Raw genomic sequence first — 20,772 nt, forward strand, 5'->3', positions numbered from 1 at the left:
ACTAATCCAACCTAAATGTAGAGGAGGAGAAGAAGGGGGGGGATTTAAAAAGAGCAGAGGAAAAAGAAAAGAAAGCATGAAGAAAACATAAAGAAAGGGATGGGAGGGAGGGAAGGAAGAAAGGCACTTTATGTTGAAACAGAAAATATTATATAAGGAAGAAAATGGAAATAACTTTTTGCTCAAAGAGGTGTTTTTTCATTTCATATTTGCCTTTTAAGAGGAGTTAATGTTATAATTCATGTTCTAATGTTATAAATTTTAATCCAACATTAAGTTCCGAGCTTCCAAGTCATTTATTTTTAATGAAAAAAAATTTTTACTCAAATTTTTGTGTTAAAATGGGGGATGCGTGTTATACGCCGGTGCGTGTTATACGCCGATAAATACGGTATTTCTTGCATGATATCCCAAAGTCTGAATAATTCTTTCTTTGCATAACATGGCAGACTACTGATAGGACAATATAAAGTTTGTTTATGATCTCATTTATGAGAGCAAATTTGCTATTAGTTTTCTCCTTTTTTCTCTGTTTTTAACATATCCTCTTTTTTTAAAAATTCAGTTTCAGTTGGTGTTCGATGGATGATAGGACTAACAGAAATTAACAAAGGCTCCACTTACGGCAACTATAAACACAAGGAGAAGCAAAAGTGAAATCTCCAGAGACTGCTTCATACCCAAAAGTAACAAGCTTGTGAACTGCTGTGCACATCTGTCTTCAATCATGAAGACCCAGAATCTGTTATAAAGAGCTCATGCCTTCCCTGAAGTCACATCTCTTCTCTATCCATCTCCTTCCCTGCTCCAGCTGGCAACAAGAGTCAATATTCTGCAATTTACTTTACTTTTTTCTATACTTTTTTTAACTCAGATTTTCCAAAGAAACTGTTCTTTTTTTTTTTTTTAATTAAGGAAGGGAAAATATGCAGACATAGTATAGGAAGGAAGCAAATGAATGAATGAATGTTCTTTTTTTCTGAATGAACCTTTAATGGATTAAAATATGAAATAAAATTTACTTTCCTATAAGATGCAAAAATGAGTAATTTATATATTTAACTAACAAAAATAAGAACTATTTTACTTTGTTCTTTTTAGTCTGGTGGCTTATTTCCCAATTGTGACCAATAAGCTGCCTCTGGAAAGCCCAGATACTTGTTATGAAATCTGTATTCCAAATGCATTTTAATTTGTTTAGTTTCACTTCTATAATCTCTTTATTTTTGTGGAAGTAATTGTTTTAACCAATGAGTGATTCTTGAGTAGTATTTTCACTGAGCTACTTAGCACTATCCAAATATTTATCCTCTGGCCAGCCTGATAAAAATAAGACAACTTTCCTCCTAACATTTGTTTTCAGTTTGCCAAGACACTTGTATTACCAGTTTGTTTTCAATTCACTTCAGAGAGTGAAGTGAATGTACTTCTCTTTTATTTTGCAATCCCATTTTTTTAATTTGCATTTGTTTAATTCCTTTGCACACTTGGCTCCAAGTATTCATTCTCAATCCTTTATTATATTTGGAAAGTTTCTACATCTCCTCACAATTCCATATCCTAAAGAAATCTATTTCTTGCATTCTACTACAAAAAACAATTTTACTTTTTTTGCTTGTTCTTTAATCATTATGAATCTGTAAGAGACTGCCTCTTTAATACCAATTTTGTAGTGAAGGTAAAGCTGTTTGAAAGTCCATTTATATCAGTATGCAGCACAATGCAGTTATTCATGCATCAACACTCCCAATGAACTCAAAACATTAGCGAGAGAAGTTATTTCTATAAACTCTTATTCATTAAAATTTGATTTCCTTATGCACAATTATCTAATGCTACTTTCCAAATTAGACAGGAAATTATATGCCCTATCTTTTCTAGAATTCCCCATTTCAAGTTTAAATACAGGTGTTAAATTGGCTGTATTCCTAGTATATATATATATAGACCATGAAAATGATTTATATTAGAATATTGACAATATTTCTCAGCTTGGATAGTACTCTGGCCCCTTTGATATATAGATCTGCACTGCTGCTATTCTGTCTCCCTGTGGAGTTTTATCATATTATAATAATATATTACACCAGACCCTAATGTAGATTGTTTGATTTAGACCAAATAAATTGCAAACTTGCTATTTTCATTTGTAAACAAAAGTGTATACAGGGCGGGGCATAACCTTTTCCTAGGGGGTCACAGCAAGATCGACAGCAGTTTACAACTTCCGCGACACCTCATTTTAAAGCCCATAAAAAACTGAATTGAATGAGCTATTAAATGTTAAATTTGCTTTAAGAATGGCTGGAAAATTCGATTCGGAAGAACAAAGGATCATTGACAGAATAAAATGCATTGCCTTTCGAGAGGCTCGCGATGCTGGAGCGACGTTTATCAATCGAAAATGGATTGCAAACAAATTGAAACGTCATCCGGATTGGGTTACTGATAATTGGAACAAAACAGCCCAAGAATGTTTCACAAAATTTGGAGAAGGGCGTCCTCTGCAACTGTCCCAAGAAAGCAAAGCCATCATTGTAACTGGCAGTCGCAAACAACGAAAAGGAAACCGAAAAGTGGCCCAAGAAATCCTTCAAATTCGTGGAAAACGAGTTGATCAAAGGACAATCGGCCGATATCGAGAACGAGAAGGTTTGAAGCCATTCCACGTCATTTGCAAACCATTGAAAACTCAAACACACGTTCAAGATCGGCTTTGGTTGTGCGATTGGTTGTCTGAATGGACCGAGGAAGACTTTCTTCATTTGGCGCCATCTGACGAATTCTTCGTTTATGCCATTCGAAAACCGAATTTCCAGAACGATCGAATTTGGGCTAAAGACGTCGACGACATCGCCAAACATGAACGATATCGACAAATCGTTCGCAATCCGACTTGCATCGGGATTTTCGTCATTTTCACAGCCAAGAAACTGCATTGGGTTTTGAAGGATAAAGGGGAATCCTGGGATGGCAGTTATTTCCGTGAGAAAATTTTATTGGAGAATGTCATTCCATTTCTCAGTGATCCAGACAATGTCTTGGTGGTTGGTGAGGCTGTCTTTCTTCATGACAAAGCTCCTTGCATGCGTGCAAATGCGACTCAGCAATTGTTAAAGGAAAACAATGTCGAATTTTGGGGCAATGACGTCTGGCCGGGAAATTCGCCAGATCTCAATCCGGCAGAGAACATTGGGGCCATAATTAAGGATGAAGTGGAAGCTCTGATGATTCAGGAGCAAGGTCAAAATCGATATTCGGTTGAAACTTTGAGAATGAATTTGGAAACTCTGTTGAAAAATCTGGAAAATCGAACGGAACTGTTTGAAGATTTGTTGTGTTCTTATCCACCTCGTTTGAATGCTGTTCGAAGGGCTAATGGTGGTCATACTGACTATTAAATCGTGTCAATAAACTCAGTTTTTGATGGGCTTTCGAATGGTGTATGAATTATTTGTGTTGTTATTACAAGTGTTGCTGTGACCCCCTAGGAAAAGGTTATGCCCCGCCCTGTAGTTCTGTGGCTTAAGTAACAAACCAACTTTTATACTACGATGGTTTGTTTAGCATTCTAAAATACGTTGTTTGAGATAGACTGTTTTTAGTAGTTAGTAACCCAATGACCCAACCATTTAAAAATACTCAGTGAACCTGTTAATAAAGACCAATTCCAAGATAACAGAAATATCCTTGTACTTTTGAAAGAGAAAATTACCAGCAACACAAGAATTTAGCTGATATATTTGGCAGAATGAGTCTTGTTAGCAGATATCTGGACAGTTGAAACCTTTCATCAAAACCATTTCAATTTTTTTGAAACATCATTCCTGCTTTTCCTCTTCTGACAGCTTTGACGACTTATAGCAGACTCCAAGCAACAGATTTTTTTGGTTAGCTTGTCCTTTTATCTTAGCTATGTTGCTTTCAACATGTCTGTTATAATTAATCCAGTGGACCTGTATGCAGGTAAGTTCATTCCTGATATAAGTTAGTCCTCAACTTACAACATTTCATTTGATTGTTTGAAGATACAAGCTCACTGAAAAAAATGATTTATGGCTGTTTTTCACACTTACAACCACTGCAGCTTCTCCATGGTCATGTTATCAAAACGCTTGGCAATTGACTGATATATGATGGTTTCAGTGTTTCAGGGTGATCACCTTTTGCCATTTTCTGACAAGCAAAGTCAGTAAGAAGCTAGATTCGCTAAACAACTAACTTAACTGTAGGGATTCACTTAACTGTGACAAGAAATATCATAAAACTCACTTAGCAATTCTCTCTCTTAGCAACATAAATTTTAGGTTCAATTATAGTCCTAAGTTGAGGACTACCTGTAAGTGGTTTTCAAGCAACAATCTAAATGTCGAGGACTACTTGTAGTATGGGGACATTTACGATAATGTCTTAAAATTCCCTCATTTAGTTTCACTTTTCTGTTATGCTAAACTAGTGATTTCCAAAACACTTCATTTTACTGCTGCATTCAATCCATTACTTATTTATTTATTACTCTAATGGACTTATGATTCTCCACCCTTACATTTACCACTTTTCAAAGTTCACTTGAAAAAAGAATCTCTTGTTGAACTTTTCTTTTCAATGGATAATGTTGATCGGAATGCCAAGTGGATCTTCCTGCCTAGTGTTATTTTTGATGTATTTCTTGGAAACAGAAAAGTTATTTCGTGTACAGCAGGATTACGTTATTTTACAAAGCTGTGTCTTATTGCTCCTTAATTTCTTTCAACTTCCAGAACCAAATGAAATGCAAAACATGGAGTATAATGTAAGCAAAATTAAACATTTAGTGCTTCTCTGACAAAACATCGCCCTCAGTCTAAAAAAGTGAACTGACCCTAGATGCCATGTTTTAATCAACTTTTAACCCAAATGTCATCGTAATATCCAAATGCCAAAGAAAATCCGCAGTAAACCTCAACCAACTTGTGTTGTAATGGGGCAAATTTTCTGGTTTTGAGAATTCTGTTATGAATGCCTCTGTATAGCTTGATTGTTGCTAAAATAGCAGTAAACTTAGATGTGAGATTGTAAATGTATTTTTCAGCACATCATTAACAAATAGGAGGATGCTGAGGAATCAATGCTAAATATAAGCATACTTCAGTATATCAAGGGTGATACATGCATGTGTCTTTAAAAGAACTGTAAATATGGATATTGTACAGGGAAAAGCCACATCTGATCTAAACGTGCAATTAGCAATTCAGCCACCTGTGTTAGAGAACTGCGAACATTAAGTTTAAGCCCTTATAATGGTAGCCAAATGTGCATGAATTGAATTAGAATCTTCTTTGCTAGACTTTTGCTTTGATAATGCAACTTAGCTATTCTTAGCCAACCGCTTTTCTCTATGAGATAAATTTGATACTTGGTACTTGGTTAGGGAAATGAGCCACTGAACTATTCAAAAAGAATTATTTATTATCATAACACTTGCAACTCTGAATTTTGGTTTGATGAACTACCACAGTAATAGTAAGGAATTAAAACCATAGCCTGATACGTCACTGAAGACTATAACTGCAGATGAGCGACATAACTGATTCCTACATCAGTTACATTTAAAGATATGGATTCACACTTCAACTGAGTTTTGGTGGCAACATATAAGGACATCCCTGTGAGCAATAGTAAGGGTGCTACTTACCTTCCCAAAAATGAAAATGAAAAGTCTATCCAAACTATAGCTTAAATACCTATACCATTGAAACACAAGTGCAAGCCTCACATAAGACTCATGAGAATGATATAGCCATTTAAGTAGGAACAACAACAAAATAGGAAACAAGACTTCCTAAAATAAACCATTTATTGAGAAAAAGCTTTTAAATTTCTTCAATCAACATCTGCATAACAAATCAAGCTGGCCAATAAAAAACAGAAACAAAAAAAAACAGAAAAGTAGAAGTTCACAGTCAGTGCACTCAACAAACAGGAGATTAAAAATAAGGTTCAGACTGCCTGATATAACACTAACTTTGTTTTTGAACCTAAAAGTTCAAAAATCCTACATATTAACATTACAGTTCTCAGTCATCTGAGAAACAGAGAAAGGACAAAAATAAGTTCATGGTCCATTATACAGTAGTAATGGCACTTTCACTGAAACATGCAGCTTCTTTAAACTCATGGGGGCTGCCAAGGGGAACAACAGGTGCCAAGGGAAACAAACAGCAGCAGCAGTAAAAGTGACGCCTGTCACTTGTGCAGTCTTCAGTCATGTTAGGCCTTGAGTCATATTCCTGTGTCTCAACACAGTCCAAATGTAAATATTACATATAGTAGTGATTCAAAAATACTTCACCCGAGTACAGGCAACCATGTGCATAGCTTCATTCTTCATCTGTGCACACCTGGGTGGTAATAAGGAGAGAGCAGATAATTAGCCCTATTAGACTTTTCTTTTAAAGGTATGCTTCTCCTTTCCTGACAGTGACTCCTTCAGATGAGGTATCTTACACTGTAGTTCAGGTAAGATCTACTGTAACTACTATGTAGACAAAATTATATCATTCTTTTCAAGAAAAGTGATTGATCCTCCAAGGTGTGAAAACTGCACAAATGATGCTGTTGGATAGTGTTTCCCAACCTTGGCCATTTCTAGGTATAAGAACCTCAACTCCCAGAATTCTACTGCCAGCATGGCCACCGATAAGAAATCTGGAAGTTGAAGTCAACAAGTATTGAAGTTCCCAAGGTTGGTTACCCCTGAATTAAGTCAAACATCACACTTTGGAATTCTGCTGATCTGGATTCCAGCCAATGTCCTTCATGCCCTCACCTATCCACCTCCAGCAAGTTATGGCCATGGAGCATACCAGGTTAGGATAATTTTGCTTTTAAAGATGCTAGCCCGGCAGAGAAACTGTATGCTCTCCCAACTGTGCCCTATCTCAATTTTGTGCATTGTGCCTTGCTCCAATGCACACAAAGCCTAATCATTTGGAAGTTGCCAATGGGGGAAAACTCTGCAAATGCAAGCAATGTCTTTCTCTCCCAGTTAGTTAGGCGTTCTGTACTACTGAATTATTTATGCTGTGTCAGTTCTTGTGATGAGACTAAAAGAAGAAAAACGTGTTGTAATTGCTTATGGAGACTAGAACTAAAATCCACAAGCTTTTTTAATTGAAACAGTTACTCTTGTGTAATAAGACCCCCACAGTTACTAACCAGAATAGTCAAGCTTAACTAACCTTGACAAACGAATGATCGAGGAGCTGGCTAGCTGTCCATCTCATCTTTGGATCACTCTCCAGGCAATGAGAAAGGAAACCTTTTCCTTCTGGACTTATCCTTTCAGGAATCGGAGGCTTATGACCCATCCCTACTCTGTACATAATCTGAAAGTTGTGTTCAAATTCATGCCAGGGTCTCTGTAACAAAGCAGGAATGTCTAGGTTGAGAAATTGAATTTTCTCACTGACTATACGACTTGGTGCATTTCTTTTTTTGATAACAATAACTTCTGATAAACATAACAAATAACCCTGAGTATTCACAAATAAGCACATGGAGTTGCAGACAATTCCAATCAATGGGCAAGATTTAGCTACCATATTTTTCGGAGTATAAGACGCACCTTTTCCCCCAGAAAAAGAGGGTGAAAAATCTGGGTGCATCTTATACTCTGAATGTAGCCCCACCCATCTGCTCTATGCATCGCATTTTCGGGCTGTTCCAGGCGGTGGGGATCCTCACTTTCACTTGGATTTTGATAATGAGCAGCACAGTGAGGATTCCCGCCTCCTGGAACCCCCTGAAAATGCGAGGCACACAGGGGGTGATGGTCTGTGGCAATCCCTGCAGCCTGGAACAGTTGATTGGGGGTATTCCACCCTTCAATCAGCTGCTCCTGCTGAATCAGGCTGCTGAACCTGGCCAGGCCATTTGCTGTTTGCTGCAAGGACGCTAGCCATATTACTACTGATGGATGCTGGTAGGCAGAGGCAGAAACTTTTTTTCCTATTTTCCTTTCCAAAAATTAGGATGCGCCTTATACTCCAGTGCATCCTATACTCCAAAAATATGTTAGTTCTCTATTCCATTAATAATCAAGCAATGCATCAATGTTCCCAAGCAGCACTTATACCAGTTGGACTTCATTTACAATATTGACTTATCTGAAATCTGAAAACTAGCTTAACTCCCTATTTGGAGATAGCAGAAGTCTGTGAAGACTTTCTCAGTTCTTTAACTATGCTCAAAAATATAAACGAACAAAATGATGTTGCAAGGACAAAATTCTGTCATACTTCAACTTTAATAAATATATATTATTTATTATAATAAATAATAAATTTTATCAATTGAATAGTTCTTTTTATTAAGGTGAGTAGAGTGTGTTCTGTTTTTCAGTCAAAATTAATTATTCTCTTGCCAGTCACTTTTAACTGAGCAAAGTTCAAGTTATTTAATTTCCCAGAAATCCAATAATGGCATGTTTTAGATCAGGGATGGTTAACCTTTTCAGCATCAAGTGCCAAAACTGGAGTGCATGCATGTATGTATGTATGTGCAGGGTGGAACTCGGAAGAGAGCAGCTGGCTGCCATGCACATGCGCACCTGCCAGCTGCTCTCTTCCAGGTTCTGGCACTGCGACGCTCGCATGCACGCTCCATTTTCGGCACTCAGAGCGACCAGCTGCTCTTCCGGATCCTGTCACATGCATGCACTTTTGGACTTGGAGCAGCCAGCTGCTCTTCCAAGTTCTGTCGCATATGTGCGTTCCAGTTTCGGCAGTCGGAGCAGCTCTTCTGCATTCCGTCATGCACATGCCATCAGTTTTAGATCATCCACAGGGCATCCTCAGTAACTAAACTGATTGAATGTCATGTAGGAGACCTACCTTCCCTGTGACCATTTCAATCACAACACATCCAAGGCTCCAAATGTCTGCTGCTCGCCCGTGGCCTTCTCCTTTAGCTCTCGTAATCACTTCAGGAGCCATGTATGCTTTGAAAAAACACAAAGGAACACGTTTATGCAACAAAAAGAACAGGAGGCTTCAAAACAAAAGGATTTGTCCAAGAAACCAAAGCAAGACCAGTTGTAAGCTACCCATCTGTGCTACCAAGTTACTAAGTACAAATCACAATCTTTAGCTATTCTACGTAAATTTAACGTAGACATTGTGCTTACTTTAGAAGCATTTTCACCAATCTTATTATGCCTTTCCAAGATATCTTTTCTTTAAGAAAGAGCAACAGGTGTCCCACTCACTCCAGTGCAAGGGAAATAGTTTCGCACACAGTTGTATGTCTCTAGTACAAAGCTAGAAGTTAATATTGAAAAGCCTTAATAGTGCATAGCTACTTGGATCCAAATGATGAAAAGTACCGTATTTTTCAGAGTATAAGATGCACCTTTTCCCCCTCTATAAAAGGGTGAAAATTTGGGTGTGTCTTTATACTGAATGTATAAATGCCCACCCTGTGGCCTCTGCCTCCCAGCAATTTACCTCCTTGCAGCAAACGGGGGCTTGCAGAGGCTTCAATAGGCTATAACAATCCCTGCAGCCTGAAACAGCTGATGATCTGAAGAAATTGAAAGTGAAACTTGCTGTTTGCTCCAGGAGGCAAATTGCTGGGAGGCAGAGGCAGATTTTTTTTTCTTGTGCTAATCAGGCTGTTCGCTGCAAGGAGGTAAGTCACTAACTATAAATGCCTATAGAATTCAAATTATTAGACTTATTTTTTAAAGACTGCTTTATTATTATTCTAGACAACTTAACAAAATTAAGAAGCTTTTTAAAATACTGTAAATGCTTGATCTGAAATGGCCCAGTGCTATTGTTTTAAAAAGTGCTATTCTTTTAAATAGCAAATAACTATATTTCCAGAAATCACATCAATTTTAACAGCATCTGTACAAGTATAGTCTGAAATACAACACTACAAACAGTGTATATTGTCTGAACTGTTTGCTGTTTGTTTCAAGGTGGCAAATTGCTGGGAGGCAGAGGCAAATATTTCTCCCTTGTTTTCCTCCCCAAAAGCTAGGTGCGTCTTATACTTTGGAGCATCTTATACTCCAAAAAATACAGTAGCTTTGGAGTGTGATGTGGATGTGGTTCACAACCCAAGTCCAGGCTTTCTTTGAGAATCCTTGCATTTTCCCCCCGCTCCATGCACAGCAATCATGCCATCCGAGGAAAATTCACATTTGATCTGAATTATCAACAAGGTGCAATAAGGCCATCATATCCAGTTGCAGTCTTCATAATGCATAAGCCTATTTTTCTAATGCTGCACACATCTTTAGTGAGAGCAAGGAAAAGTTGGGGTTTAAGAACTGGCTTACAGGTGCACCAAGTGGACGCATAGCCCTTCCAAAACACCTTTTCTGTTCTGCATCCAAACAGGTACACAACTCTATAAAATCTCTTTGCATAATAGCAAAGATAATAATAGCAACAGGTAATACTGATGAGCACTTCACTGATGTGCACAGTTTAGACAATCAGGATAATGCAGTCTGAAGATTTGATTTTTGATTTAGATTTACAGCTGTGTAGTGACACTGATATTCCAGAAGGTGGCAGGACTTTAAGCAATGTTGACCAATCTTGTAAACCTAAACGGCCGCTAAGCCAGTACTTGGAATACTTTTGTTGTAGATCAGAACTTAACATTCTCATAATAAAATCAAGACATGAATTCAATAGCATACAGTAGAGAATTTCAATGGCCCCTAGATGGTGTTATATATAGAGATTTCGTTGTATGTTCTTCCTTACCAGCAGTTCCTAGAGTACTATTCACCTCTCCAGGCATTGTTTGGGTATTATTCTTTAATTTTACTGAGCAGCCAAAATCTCCCAGCTTTATCAATCCTGATGATGTAAGAAAGATGTTTGCTCCTAAAAGCCAAAATAAATAAATAGATAAATAGATAGAATGAATGAATGAAATTTCATAATTAAGCATTACAGAAGATTTTAGCTCCAAATTGTTTCAGAACAATCAGGCTCAACTATAAATGTCCATGCATTATAAATATAGGGACAGTTAATACAGGTAGTCCTCGACTTATAACAGTTCGTTTAGTGGCTGTTTGCACTGAAAAAAAGTGGCATGACCATTTTTCCCCCTTGTGATCATTGCACGGTCATGTAATCAAAATTCAGAGGCTTGGCAACTGATTCACATTTATGACGGTTGCAGTGTCCTAGAGTCAAGCAAAGTCAATGGGGAAACCAGATTCACTCAACAACCATGTTATTTATTTAACAACTGCAGTGATTCACTTAACAAATGTGGCAAAACCCACTTAACAAATTTCTCACTTAGCAACCTAAATTTTGGGCATAATTGTGGTCATAAGTTGAGGACTACCTGTATTCTTCCTTATAAATTCCTATAAATATCCTGCATGCAATCAAGAATGGGGGAATCACTCACATTTCCTTTGATTCATTTATCTGAATCTTATTTCTGATGCAGCATTCCTGCATTCTCCAAATAAAAGATGGGGGTATTTCGTTTTATATCCCTTTCATGATCTCTTAAGAACAAGGAAGAGTTGGGAAGAAAACCTCTCATTTGTCTGCATAATTCCTGATCCCACAAGACTGATAGCAGTTGTTCCTATTTTTCTACTCCAGCTGAAGCTCTGAAAGGGAGGAAGAGCTTCCATTGGCAGGATGCCTCCTAAGTACATTGCTATGGAAACTGAAAATGGTTTTCAAGAGTAGGAGAAGCAGAAACTGAGCAGCATTCAGGCAGGTCTGTCTCACTGCTTCAGCTAATGGTGAAAAACAACCATTAATATCATGTAGTCAAGCATAACTGCCTCCTGCTTCTTTGTCCCTAAACAATCTCCTAAATGTCAGCATGTAATATTTTCTTTTGTGTATGCTGATGTAATTATTGTTGTAATGTGTCCCCATTTGTGTCCTGATAAGTGATTTCGTTTATCAGCAAAGCATGGTCACAGTCCAAAGGCGCCCTTCAAGATTCAGTGGGAAGCATCAACATTTTCTGTTATTTCCTAATAACTTTTTGTTCTCTTTATCTATAAATATTGATCACAACTGTCAAAGGTACAATGAGCCATCAATTCTGGCTGGCAAGCAAGCAAACCTCTCTTAAAACATCAACTGTGGAGAAGAGGAACTGGAAAACGCTGAAAATCATGCAGCATGTTATTCGAAGCAATTGATTTCTAAATTGTATATTATCTACATTTTGCTTTAAACAAAAGTCTTTTAGGCAATCCAAAGTAAGAGAGAAATCTAAATAAATCTCTACCTTTAATATCTCGATGCACTATACCATGTTCGTGTAACACATTGATGGCAGTTGTGATCTGCTTTGTGTAGAGTCTAATAACATGCTCCTGGAGGCCCAGCCTTGACACTTCTTCCAGGGTCCCCTCGTCACAATACTCCATGAAGATGTACATTTCTTCCTGTAATTGAGGTGCAAAGAAGTTTAAGAAGTGGACATCCCCACTAGGTAGAATGCAGTTCTCCGTTTATAGGTATGGTCCAATGAGCTCTGAATGTGAAATAGGAGAGCTACTTTGGTGTAGTTAAAGACAATGGAGAAGAAGCTAGGAGTTCTTAGTTTTCACTTAGACCCAGAAACTTCCCAGCTGTTCACTCACAACCCTAGACAAGGAAAAATTGTGCTCTACCAACACAAACTTGGCAGGTTACACTCCATAATCTTCAGGAAAGAAGGCTTCGTCTTGCAATGGGCTCATTATATTAGAGCAGGGTGTCAAACTCAAGGTCCAGGGGCTGGATCCAGCCCACGGGGTGCTGAGATCTGGCTCATGGGGCTGCCCTGGAAAGAGTGAAGGACCGGCCTGCAGTGCCTCTGCCAGCGAAAATGGAGGTTCCTCAACTCTGTTTCCGCTGGCAGAGGATGAAGGAGGCCGTCGCAGCTGAAAATGGAGTTTGTGAGGGCTGCAAGCAGCCCTCCCAAACTCCATGTTTGCTGGCAGAGGGTTGCAGGAGGCTGTCACAGCCAAAAACGGAGCTTGGGAGAGCATCTTGGCACTGGCAGAGCGTTTGGGCCACCACAGGCGCCCCCAACATGAGTAACATTGAGCTGGCCATGCCCACCAACCATGCTTACCCTGGCCCAGCAAGATACCTATGGACTCCTCGTGAGGAATAATTGCCTGGATAATTTATGGGAAATTTCAAGCTTGCTTCTGTCCAAAGAAAGATTACAAAGAGTCGGCCTACTTGCCGGCTCTTTATTCCACTGTGGTTGTAGGCTCCACTTTTACCAATGTAATCTTCAATTTGCCATTTCATCCCTAGAAGTCCCAGTGCAAATACCAATTTTATAGAAAGGCCAAACAGAATCCTTTTTTGTCTTCACCGTTCTCCAGTTTTAATTGCTAACCGTTTCAATTTTCTAATAATTTTGAAAGGAAGAAAGGTAACATGAATATGTAAGCTACATCTGGATTTTCTCTCTCGTCAACTAGTAATACCTTTGGGATAGAGAAATTACAATAGATGAAGGTTAAGAGATCAACCCTTATGAATCCTTTAACTAAATCCACTGCTCTTTGTTGGAAAATTGGACCATGTTTCTCACACATTTAATTTGCTTCCTAAATAGCAATTGTAATCCTGGAACCATCTACAGATACTTACTTCCATAAACAAAACGAAACACAGATTCATAGCTTAAAAACACAAAGCCAGACCAACGTTCCCGGGTACTCTTATTAACTAAATCAATTTTAATTTATACTCTATGTTAACTGCAAAAGTCAGTGACTATCGTCTCCTTACCCTATGAAGTTCTACACCAAAGTAGCGGACCAGATTAGGATGCTTAATGCCTTCAAAAATTTTCAATTCATCTGCAGTTTCTTTTATCGTTTTGTGATCGTTGGGTTGAAATCTTATCTGCAAAAAGACATTATATTTCATGAGTGTTGCAAACCAAGTTAACAGGAAAAAAAAGACTGGAGAAAAGCAATGCTGAAACCACACAGAGATCTGTTTGTTCTATCACACAGAATGAGTAAGAACAATCACAGATCTGTGCAGATAATACAGAAGTCTCTCCTCTTCTAATCTTGTCATTTCCCCCCTGCTTTCATTCTAGGTTGAATACAATGGGATGCCTCTCCTTCTGATACTAAGAAGCAGATATGTTGGTAGGAAAAAGGCATTATCTCATAGTAAATGACTTAATTTAAAAAGTTACCATTTGAATAATTAAATAAATTGCACAAACAAAAAAGATAAACATATAAAATTGTTTTACAAGCATATTGCTTACTTCTTTCATTGCCATCAATTCACCAGTGTCAACGCTGATACAGGTATACACTTTTCCATATTGGCCTTCTCCTGCAGAATTGTAATTTAAAAAAGAAATCTAAGCACTCTGAAAATATTTTTTATGTCTTCTCAGTATAAGTCAGTCATACATCATTTTGTGCAGAATATCTACACAAATATGTGTGGATTCTTTTGTTAGGTGCCTTGAATACTTTAGGAATGAACAATCTAATTAACACAGAGGCATTTAAACAGAAAGTGTTTTAAATACACACACACAAAGAGCAGAATGTCACATATGATAGTTCTGTTATGAAGCGTGCTTATTAACACCATCACCTAGCTCAGTGATAGTTAACGTTTTTGGCTCTGAGTGCCGAAACTGGAGCGCATGCACACCAGAGCACCGGAACCCGGAACAGAAGAGCTGGCTGGTGCACATGTGCATGACGGCCAGCTACACCTTTGGGTTCCGTTGCGCAAATGCACGCCAGACAGCTGGTCCAGTGCGTATGCATGTAGTGGTCAGCTGCTCTCTTCTGGGTTCCGGTGCGCACATGAACCTAAAAGATAGCCGCTGGTCGCTGCATGCATCTGCACCCAACCAGCTATCTCGGATCCATGCATGCAACAGAACCTGCACAGAGAGTGGGCTCTGCGTGCCACTTCTGGCATGGGTGCCCATAGGTTCGCCAACACAGACCTAGCTCCTGACCAGGGGTGGGTTGCTGCTGGCATTACTACTGGTTCGGTGTGCATGCAATTTCACCTGAACCAGTCCAAACTTGTAGGAACCCAACTCTGCTCCTGACTTATTCCACCCAATTCCAAAGTAATAATTTCTAGGTAAAATAGATGTCATTTAACCTTAAGTACCTCGCTTTACACAGTTGCATTACAGGACAGATTTTACTTCCAAATCACCTGCAACAACTTACAGAATATTCTGGATTTAGTATGCTTTACTCCTTCATGGCTTTTTAAATAAACCAGTAATTATAAATGCACAGGTTGACAAAGGCGAAGTCCTTGAGCTAGGTAAAAATTAAATATGCAGGAAGACACATGGATGACATTTCTGGGTTAAAAGCATAAATGTAACTCCCTTCTTTAACTGAAATATCAAGCGGCAGTTCCCTAGAAACTTACCAATTTTGTTTCCTCTCTGCCACTTAAAAGTGACCTTTCTTAAGCCTACATGCATGACGTTATCATAGGATTTGGGCGTGTCACAAACTTGGCCAATGATGTTTTTCCGTCTCATTTCCCGGTACCTCTTTTCTTCAAACAGCTGGACAGATTTCTGAACTGCTTCCATAGGTCCCTGCCTGGAAGCCGTGTCTAGAAAGAAACAGAATAGGCAAAAGCATTGATTAGGAATGAACTGCAGTTATTTACCTATACCATTAAAGCAGTATGAAAACTATTAGCGAGGCAATACTGGTCAATGGTCTGAATATCCTAAAGGTTTAGAATAAAAAAAGTTGATTATTTATTTTATTAAAGATATATATTTAGAATATTTATAAGATAATTACTTCTCATCTCTCCCCAGGGATTCAAATTCATATATACATTCAGCTGTAAAAACTGGGCATGCAGCCATGGTTCTTAGATTACTTTCACCCCTCTTAGCAGGATAGAAGGAGTTGGATTTACTACATCATCCTCATCATAGTTGGAAGGGACCTTGGAGGTATACTAGTATAACCCCCTGCTTAAGCAGGAGACCTTATATTATGTCAAAAAATGGTTGTCCAGTCTCTTCTTAAAAGCATCTATGGATTGTTGCCTTTGTTGCCACTGGTTGATGTTCTCACTATTAGAAAGTTTCTCCTTGATTCCAGGATCCTTCTCTCCTTGATTAGGTTTCATCCATTGTTTCTTACCCTGCCTTCTGATGCTTTGGAAAATAAATCGACCCCATCTTCTTTATGGCAGCCCCTAAAATATTGGAACCCAGCTATCAGGCCACCCCTAGTCCTTCTTTATACCTAATTCCTACAACTGTCCTTCTTTGCAACGTATTGCATCTGGGTGTTTTTATTCCCCCACATTACTTCTCTGCATGTCTATGTCTATGCCTGCACTGAGAAAAACGATTAGGCTGCATAATCCCACTTTGAGCACTTGATTAGGAGGTGGAAGTAAGAAAGGCTTAGATTGGAGCAGCAACCAACATTGTCTGGTGATTGTGCCTCCTGTATGCATTCAGGGATTATTCCCCCCCTCCCCCCACACCAGACGACAATCTAACATACTGGTCCAATACATGATGGTTGATTCAATGTCCTAATTCAAGTAGGCGAGTGAGTGAGTAAAGTCACCTAGCCATCTTATGCCTAAGGGGTGATTGAAATCTGGGTCTCTCTGCTCCTAGTCTTTAACCACTTTAACCACCTTAACCACTATACCACACTGGTTTCCAAATATGTATATATATGTGGATGTATTTGTACTGAACAAAGGTGACACGCTCCATGGATGGTTACTAGCAAGAAAAATGTGGTGCAGTACTGCAGGCCACTTTAGCTGACTGTGATCTGCAGTTCAGCGGTTCAAATCTCACCGGCTCAAGGTCGACTCAGCCTTCCATCCTTCTGAGGTGGGTGAAATGAGGACCCGGACTGTGGGGGCAAGTTGCTGACTCAATTTGCTAAAAAAAAATTTGTAAACCGCTTAGAGAGGCTGAAAGCCCTATGAAGCGGTATATAAGTCTAATAAATAAATAAATAAAAATGTAGGGACTGATACTGATTTAATCCTCCTTTTATATCCCATATAACAGGGCCAGGGCCATCTAGATGATTTTGAACCTGTATCTGTCATCACTGGCTGTGGGACTCTTGTTATCAGGAAGTAACATCTGAGGGCAAAGGCTTCCTATTCTATATTGAAACTATCTAGAATATGGATAAATATAAGGATATGCTTGAAGGAGGAAATAAAAGAACAAGCTTGGTTTGTTCAAGAACCAATAATATGAATGTAGTTGGATGCAACTGTAAGAAAAATAACCTTTGAGAGAAATACTAAATGACAACTACTATGAAAGGGCAGTTTGAAATACATTTATTGTCAAAATAACAAACTATTTTTATCACCTTTGGTCTGACTGATAAGAGTCCGAAGCTCCCAACTTCGTCGGGCTGTTCCACTTGTATCACCTTTTGGATAAGATGGCTCTGTGAAAATACAAAGAGATGCTGTTAAGAAATGTATGGCACACACACACGAGCCAACAACTGATTTCTTACCCTTTGGTCAGTAGCTTTTAAGAATTGCTGTTTATGTTAAAATGAGAGTGAATGCTATTACGAGTATGTGAACAGGGCTCCCTAACAAGAGATACTATTCATATATACATGAATCGAGTACTTAGTTATGATCAGCATAAGCCTTGGGCCCCTCGTGTTCTATTCTTTATCCTAGAGCAGGGGTGGGAAACTATGGCCCTTTTATGACTTGTGGACTTCAACTCCCAGAATTCCTGAGCCAGCCATGCTCAGTCCATAAGTCATAAAAGGGCCATAGTTCCCCACCCCTATTCTAAATATGGTAGGTTAGAAGTGGAGAATCAGTCAGGGAACAAGCATCCCCTATTCCTTCTATACATTACAAGCAATTTTCCCACCCATGAGAAAAATAAGTTCTCAAGGATCAGCAAATCCTCAGATACAGCCTGTATACCCCATCATGCCCTGCTGATGGAAAGCAGTTATTTGAAATTTATAGTGGAAGCATGCTACAGCTTTTTGACTCCACTGCAATAGTTTAAAATGAATATTCTGGAAAAACAATGGAAACATTCCATTTAATAATATATGTAAAAAAATAATAATAGACCTGCGCAGAAGAAAATAATGAAGTGAAGAACTAGAAAGCCTCTCTCCAAAAAGGAAAGCGAAGAGCAAAGTAACTGGAATAAATGAAGACCATTCTCTTCGTTAAGTGCAACAGAGTGGATCTTGGAAATGTTATATTTAATGGGGCACATTAAATATAAGAAAAAGCCATAAAGACTAGTGAAGGATAACTTAACTATATGAAGTACTCTTCTTTGTATAAGAAATGGAGTTTGAATGTTCATACCCTGACTAAAAAATACAGGTGGTCCTTGACTTATAATTACAATTGAGCCCAAATTTCTGTTGCTAAGCAAGACAATTAGGAAGTGAATTTTGCCCCATTTTATAACTTTCCTTGCCACAATTAGCAAGAAGTGGCATGACACACTGCAGTTGTTAGGTTAACAACATGGTTGTTAAGTGAATCTGGCTTCCCCATTGACTTTGGTTGACACAAGGTCACAAAAGATGATCCCATGACCCCGGGACACTGTTAACATCATAAATATGAACCAGTTGACAAGCATTCATATTCTGTTCACATGACCAGAGCAAAGACAATAGCACTTATATATCACTTCATGGTGTTTTACAGCCCTCTCTTGCCTTCAACAATCTGGGTCCTCATTTTATTGACTTTGGAAGGATGGAAAGTTGAGTCAACCTTGAGCCGATGAGGGATGCTACAATGTGTGAAAAATGTTCATAACTCACTTTTTTTCAGTGTCATTGTACCGTATTTTTTTTGGAGTATACCAGAGTATAAGATGCACCAAGATTTTGAAGAGGCAAATTTTAAAAATAAAAATAAAAATTCGGAGTATAAGACTCACCAGAGTGTAAGATGCACCAAGATTTTGAAGAGGTAATTTTTTTAAATAAGTTTTTGCCCTCTCCGGCCCTCCAGAGCACTCTGCAGGCCTCCCAAACCCTCTGAAAACTAAGGCATGCAGAGAGTTTGGGAGGCCTGCAAAGTATTTCTGGGGCTGGGGAGGGCAAAAATATGATGTGTGGGGGCTCGATCATCCTAAAGGGTAAGCCTTTTATCAATCAAAAATCCGCTTTTCTCTCCAAACAACAGGGCAGGACTAAACATTTCTCCAAGTAGGTGGAGACATCATCCAGGCATGGGTATGACGCCATCAGGATCCAATACAACTGGGTCTACAAGTTTTACAGATATGCCCACGAGACTCCTCCCCAGAAATAGATGAAGGAGTGACTTGTAGACCGCTGTGTAAACGATCTGAAACGATAGATATGATCTCTCCCCAAGGGGTAAAAAGGTGCGTCTTATACTCTGAAAAATATGGTAATTTCGAATGGTCACTAAATGAAGTGTTGTAAATGGAAGACTATCTGTATTCAAGCTAAAATCCCAACGGCATCTTAACAAAGAAGCTACTTTTTTAAATTAAAAAGTGCTGAAAGGAAATGAGTGCTAATTTTTGCAACAGGAAACTACTTGAAGTATTTTCACTATTTCATTTCCAGGAAAAAAAGTGACTACTATGCCTGCCTGGGCCAAGATCTCATGCGCTTATTTAAAGATCTGAGAGAGCAATCCTAAAGGAAGCAAAAAAGTTTTTAAAAACCAATTTGGTGATATCTGATGAACTCTGGACCTTTACCCAACATTAAAAATGCTTTTATTTATTTATTTGATGCTCTTAGGCTCAATTGGATATTAAAGGGCTAATGCACTCATAACCACTAAGAAATTCAAGCAACTGTGCCTAATTATCCCACACAGAAATTAATAGATTCAGCAAAGCAAACTGTCTTGTTTTGAATAACTGAATCTTGATTTACATAAGAAATAAAACAATTGGTTTACATTTCATGCTTGAATAGTCATATCAAATTACTTTGAAGGGTCATACAAAAATACAAGTTATCCAGCGATAGGCAATTTTCTAGATTAAGTCAGATAATTTATTATACATTTAGGTTTATCATTTTCCTATATTGGTATGATTCCCCAAAAAATGTGCTTTCTAGCTGTACTGGACTATAATTGCTATCCTACTTATAAGTATGTAGTACATACATTGGACGGCAGATGGGAATGCAGTATTTAAAAACAGCTGGAGGCCATGAAATTATGGTTAGCACAAAAGAAATAGCAGATAAACCAGATTCATATATGCAATTCTGGCAGCTCCAAAGACATATGCATACTTTTGGTCCATATCAATCCCTTTAAATGAAACAGGAAATTCTTATATAAGAAATTCAGTGAGGGTACACCTTTCAATCTATTTCTCCAGTCTATTGTACTGTTGCAATTACCCAACTTTCTGTAAACTTGAGAAAACAGAACGCCAAAGATAGCACCCAAGCATCTCTTTTTCTCCCTCTCTGGAGACAATGCAAATATGCCAAGATTTTAGAAAAGGTGGGTACTAATATTGACTTCCACACCAAAAATATGCGTTTGGGCTCTTCCAAATCTGCACCTTATTGGAATTTATATATGCAGTAAAAGCTCTTCCATTCCTTTAAAGTCTATGACTGCAATTTGCTTTATAAACATGTTTCACCTGTATATTTATATGCAGAAAGGGAAATGATGCAACCGAAGAAACAAAGGTAGGTTAATGTCTATGGAGATTCTCTGTCATCCAGGTCATGGTTGTTCC

The 20,772-nt window shown here is 38.3% G+C and overlaps 2 protein-coding genes across 11 annotated transcripts in view; one reads left to right on the forward strand and one right to left on the reverse strand.

The window, feature by feature from the left end:
- The window catches only part of AGPAT4 (1-acylglycerol-3-phosphate O-acyltransferase 4), an 85,787-nt gene extending 84,037 nt beyond the window's left edge, over positions 1 to 1,750 (forward strand). For 3 of the 4 annotated variants that reach the window (XM_087718210.1, XM_087718211.1, XM_087718212.1), the window contains one exon: positions 566 to 1,750. In XM_087718210.1, coding sequence (XP_087574336.1) covers positions 566 to 657 — 92 coding nt within the window. In that variant the 3' untranslated portion in view covers positions 658 to 1,750. The remainder of the gene's footprint in view (positions 1 to 565) is intronic. The other variant, XM_087718209.1, reaches the window with a different exon arrangement.
- Positions 1,751 to 5,822: 4,072 nt separating this feature from the next.
- The window catches only part of MAP3K4 (mitogen-activated protein kinase kinase kinase 4), a 104,143-nt gene continuing 89,193 nt past the window's right edge, over positions 5,823 to 20,772 (reverse strand). For all 7 annotated transcript variants that reach the window (XM_087718215.1, XM_087718213.1, XM_087718214.1 and 4 more), the window contains 9 exons: positions 17,387 to 17,467; positions 15,432 to 15,623; positions 14,281 to 14,351; positions 13,785 to 13,901; positions 12,277 to 12,436; positions 10,764 to 10,886; positions 8,874 to 8,980; positions 7,221 to 7,400; positions 5,823 to 6,380 (listed from right to left, as the gene is read on the reverse strand). In XM_087718215.1, the coding sequence (XP_087574341.1) occupies positions 6,360 to 6,380; positions 7,221 to 7,400; positions 8,874 to 8,980; positions 10,764 to 10,886; positions 12,277 to 12,436; positions 13,785 to 13,901; positions 14,281 to 14,351; positions 15,432 to 15,623; positions 17,387 to 17,467 (1,052 nt within the window). In that variant the 3' untranslated portion in view covers positions 5,823 to 6,359. The remainder of the gene's footprint in view (positions 6,381 to 7,220; positions 7,401 to 8,873; positions 8,981 to 10,763; positions 10,887 to 12,276; positions 12,437 to 13,784; positions 13,902 to 14,280; positions 14,352 to 15,431; positions 15,624 to 17,386; positions 17,468 to 20,772) is intronic.

The sequence above is a fragment of the Thamnophis sirtalis genome, unplaced genomic scaffold (assembly GCF_051295495.1).
Source record: "Thamnophis sirtalis isolate CommonGarterSnake01/CBP01778 unplaced genomic scaffold, rThaSir2_p1.2 scaffold_6, whole genome shotgun sequence".
NCBI lineage: Eukaryota > Metazoa > Chordata > Lepidosauria > Squamata > Natricidae > Thamnophis > Thamnophis sirtalis.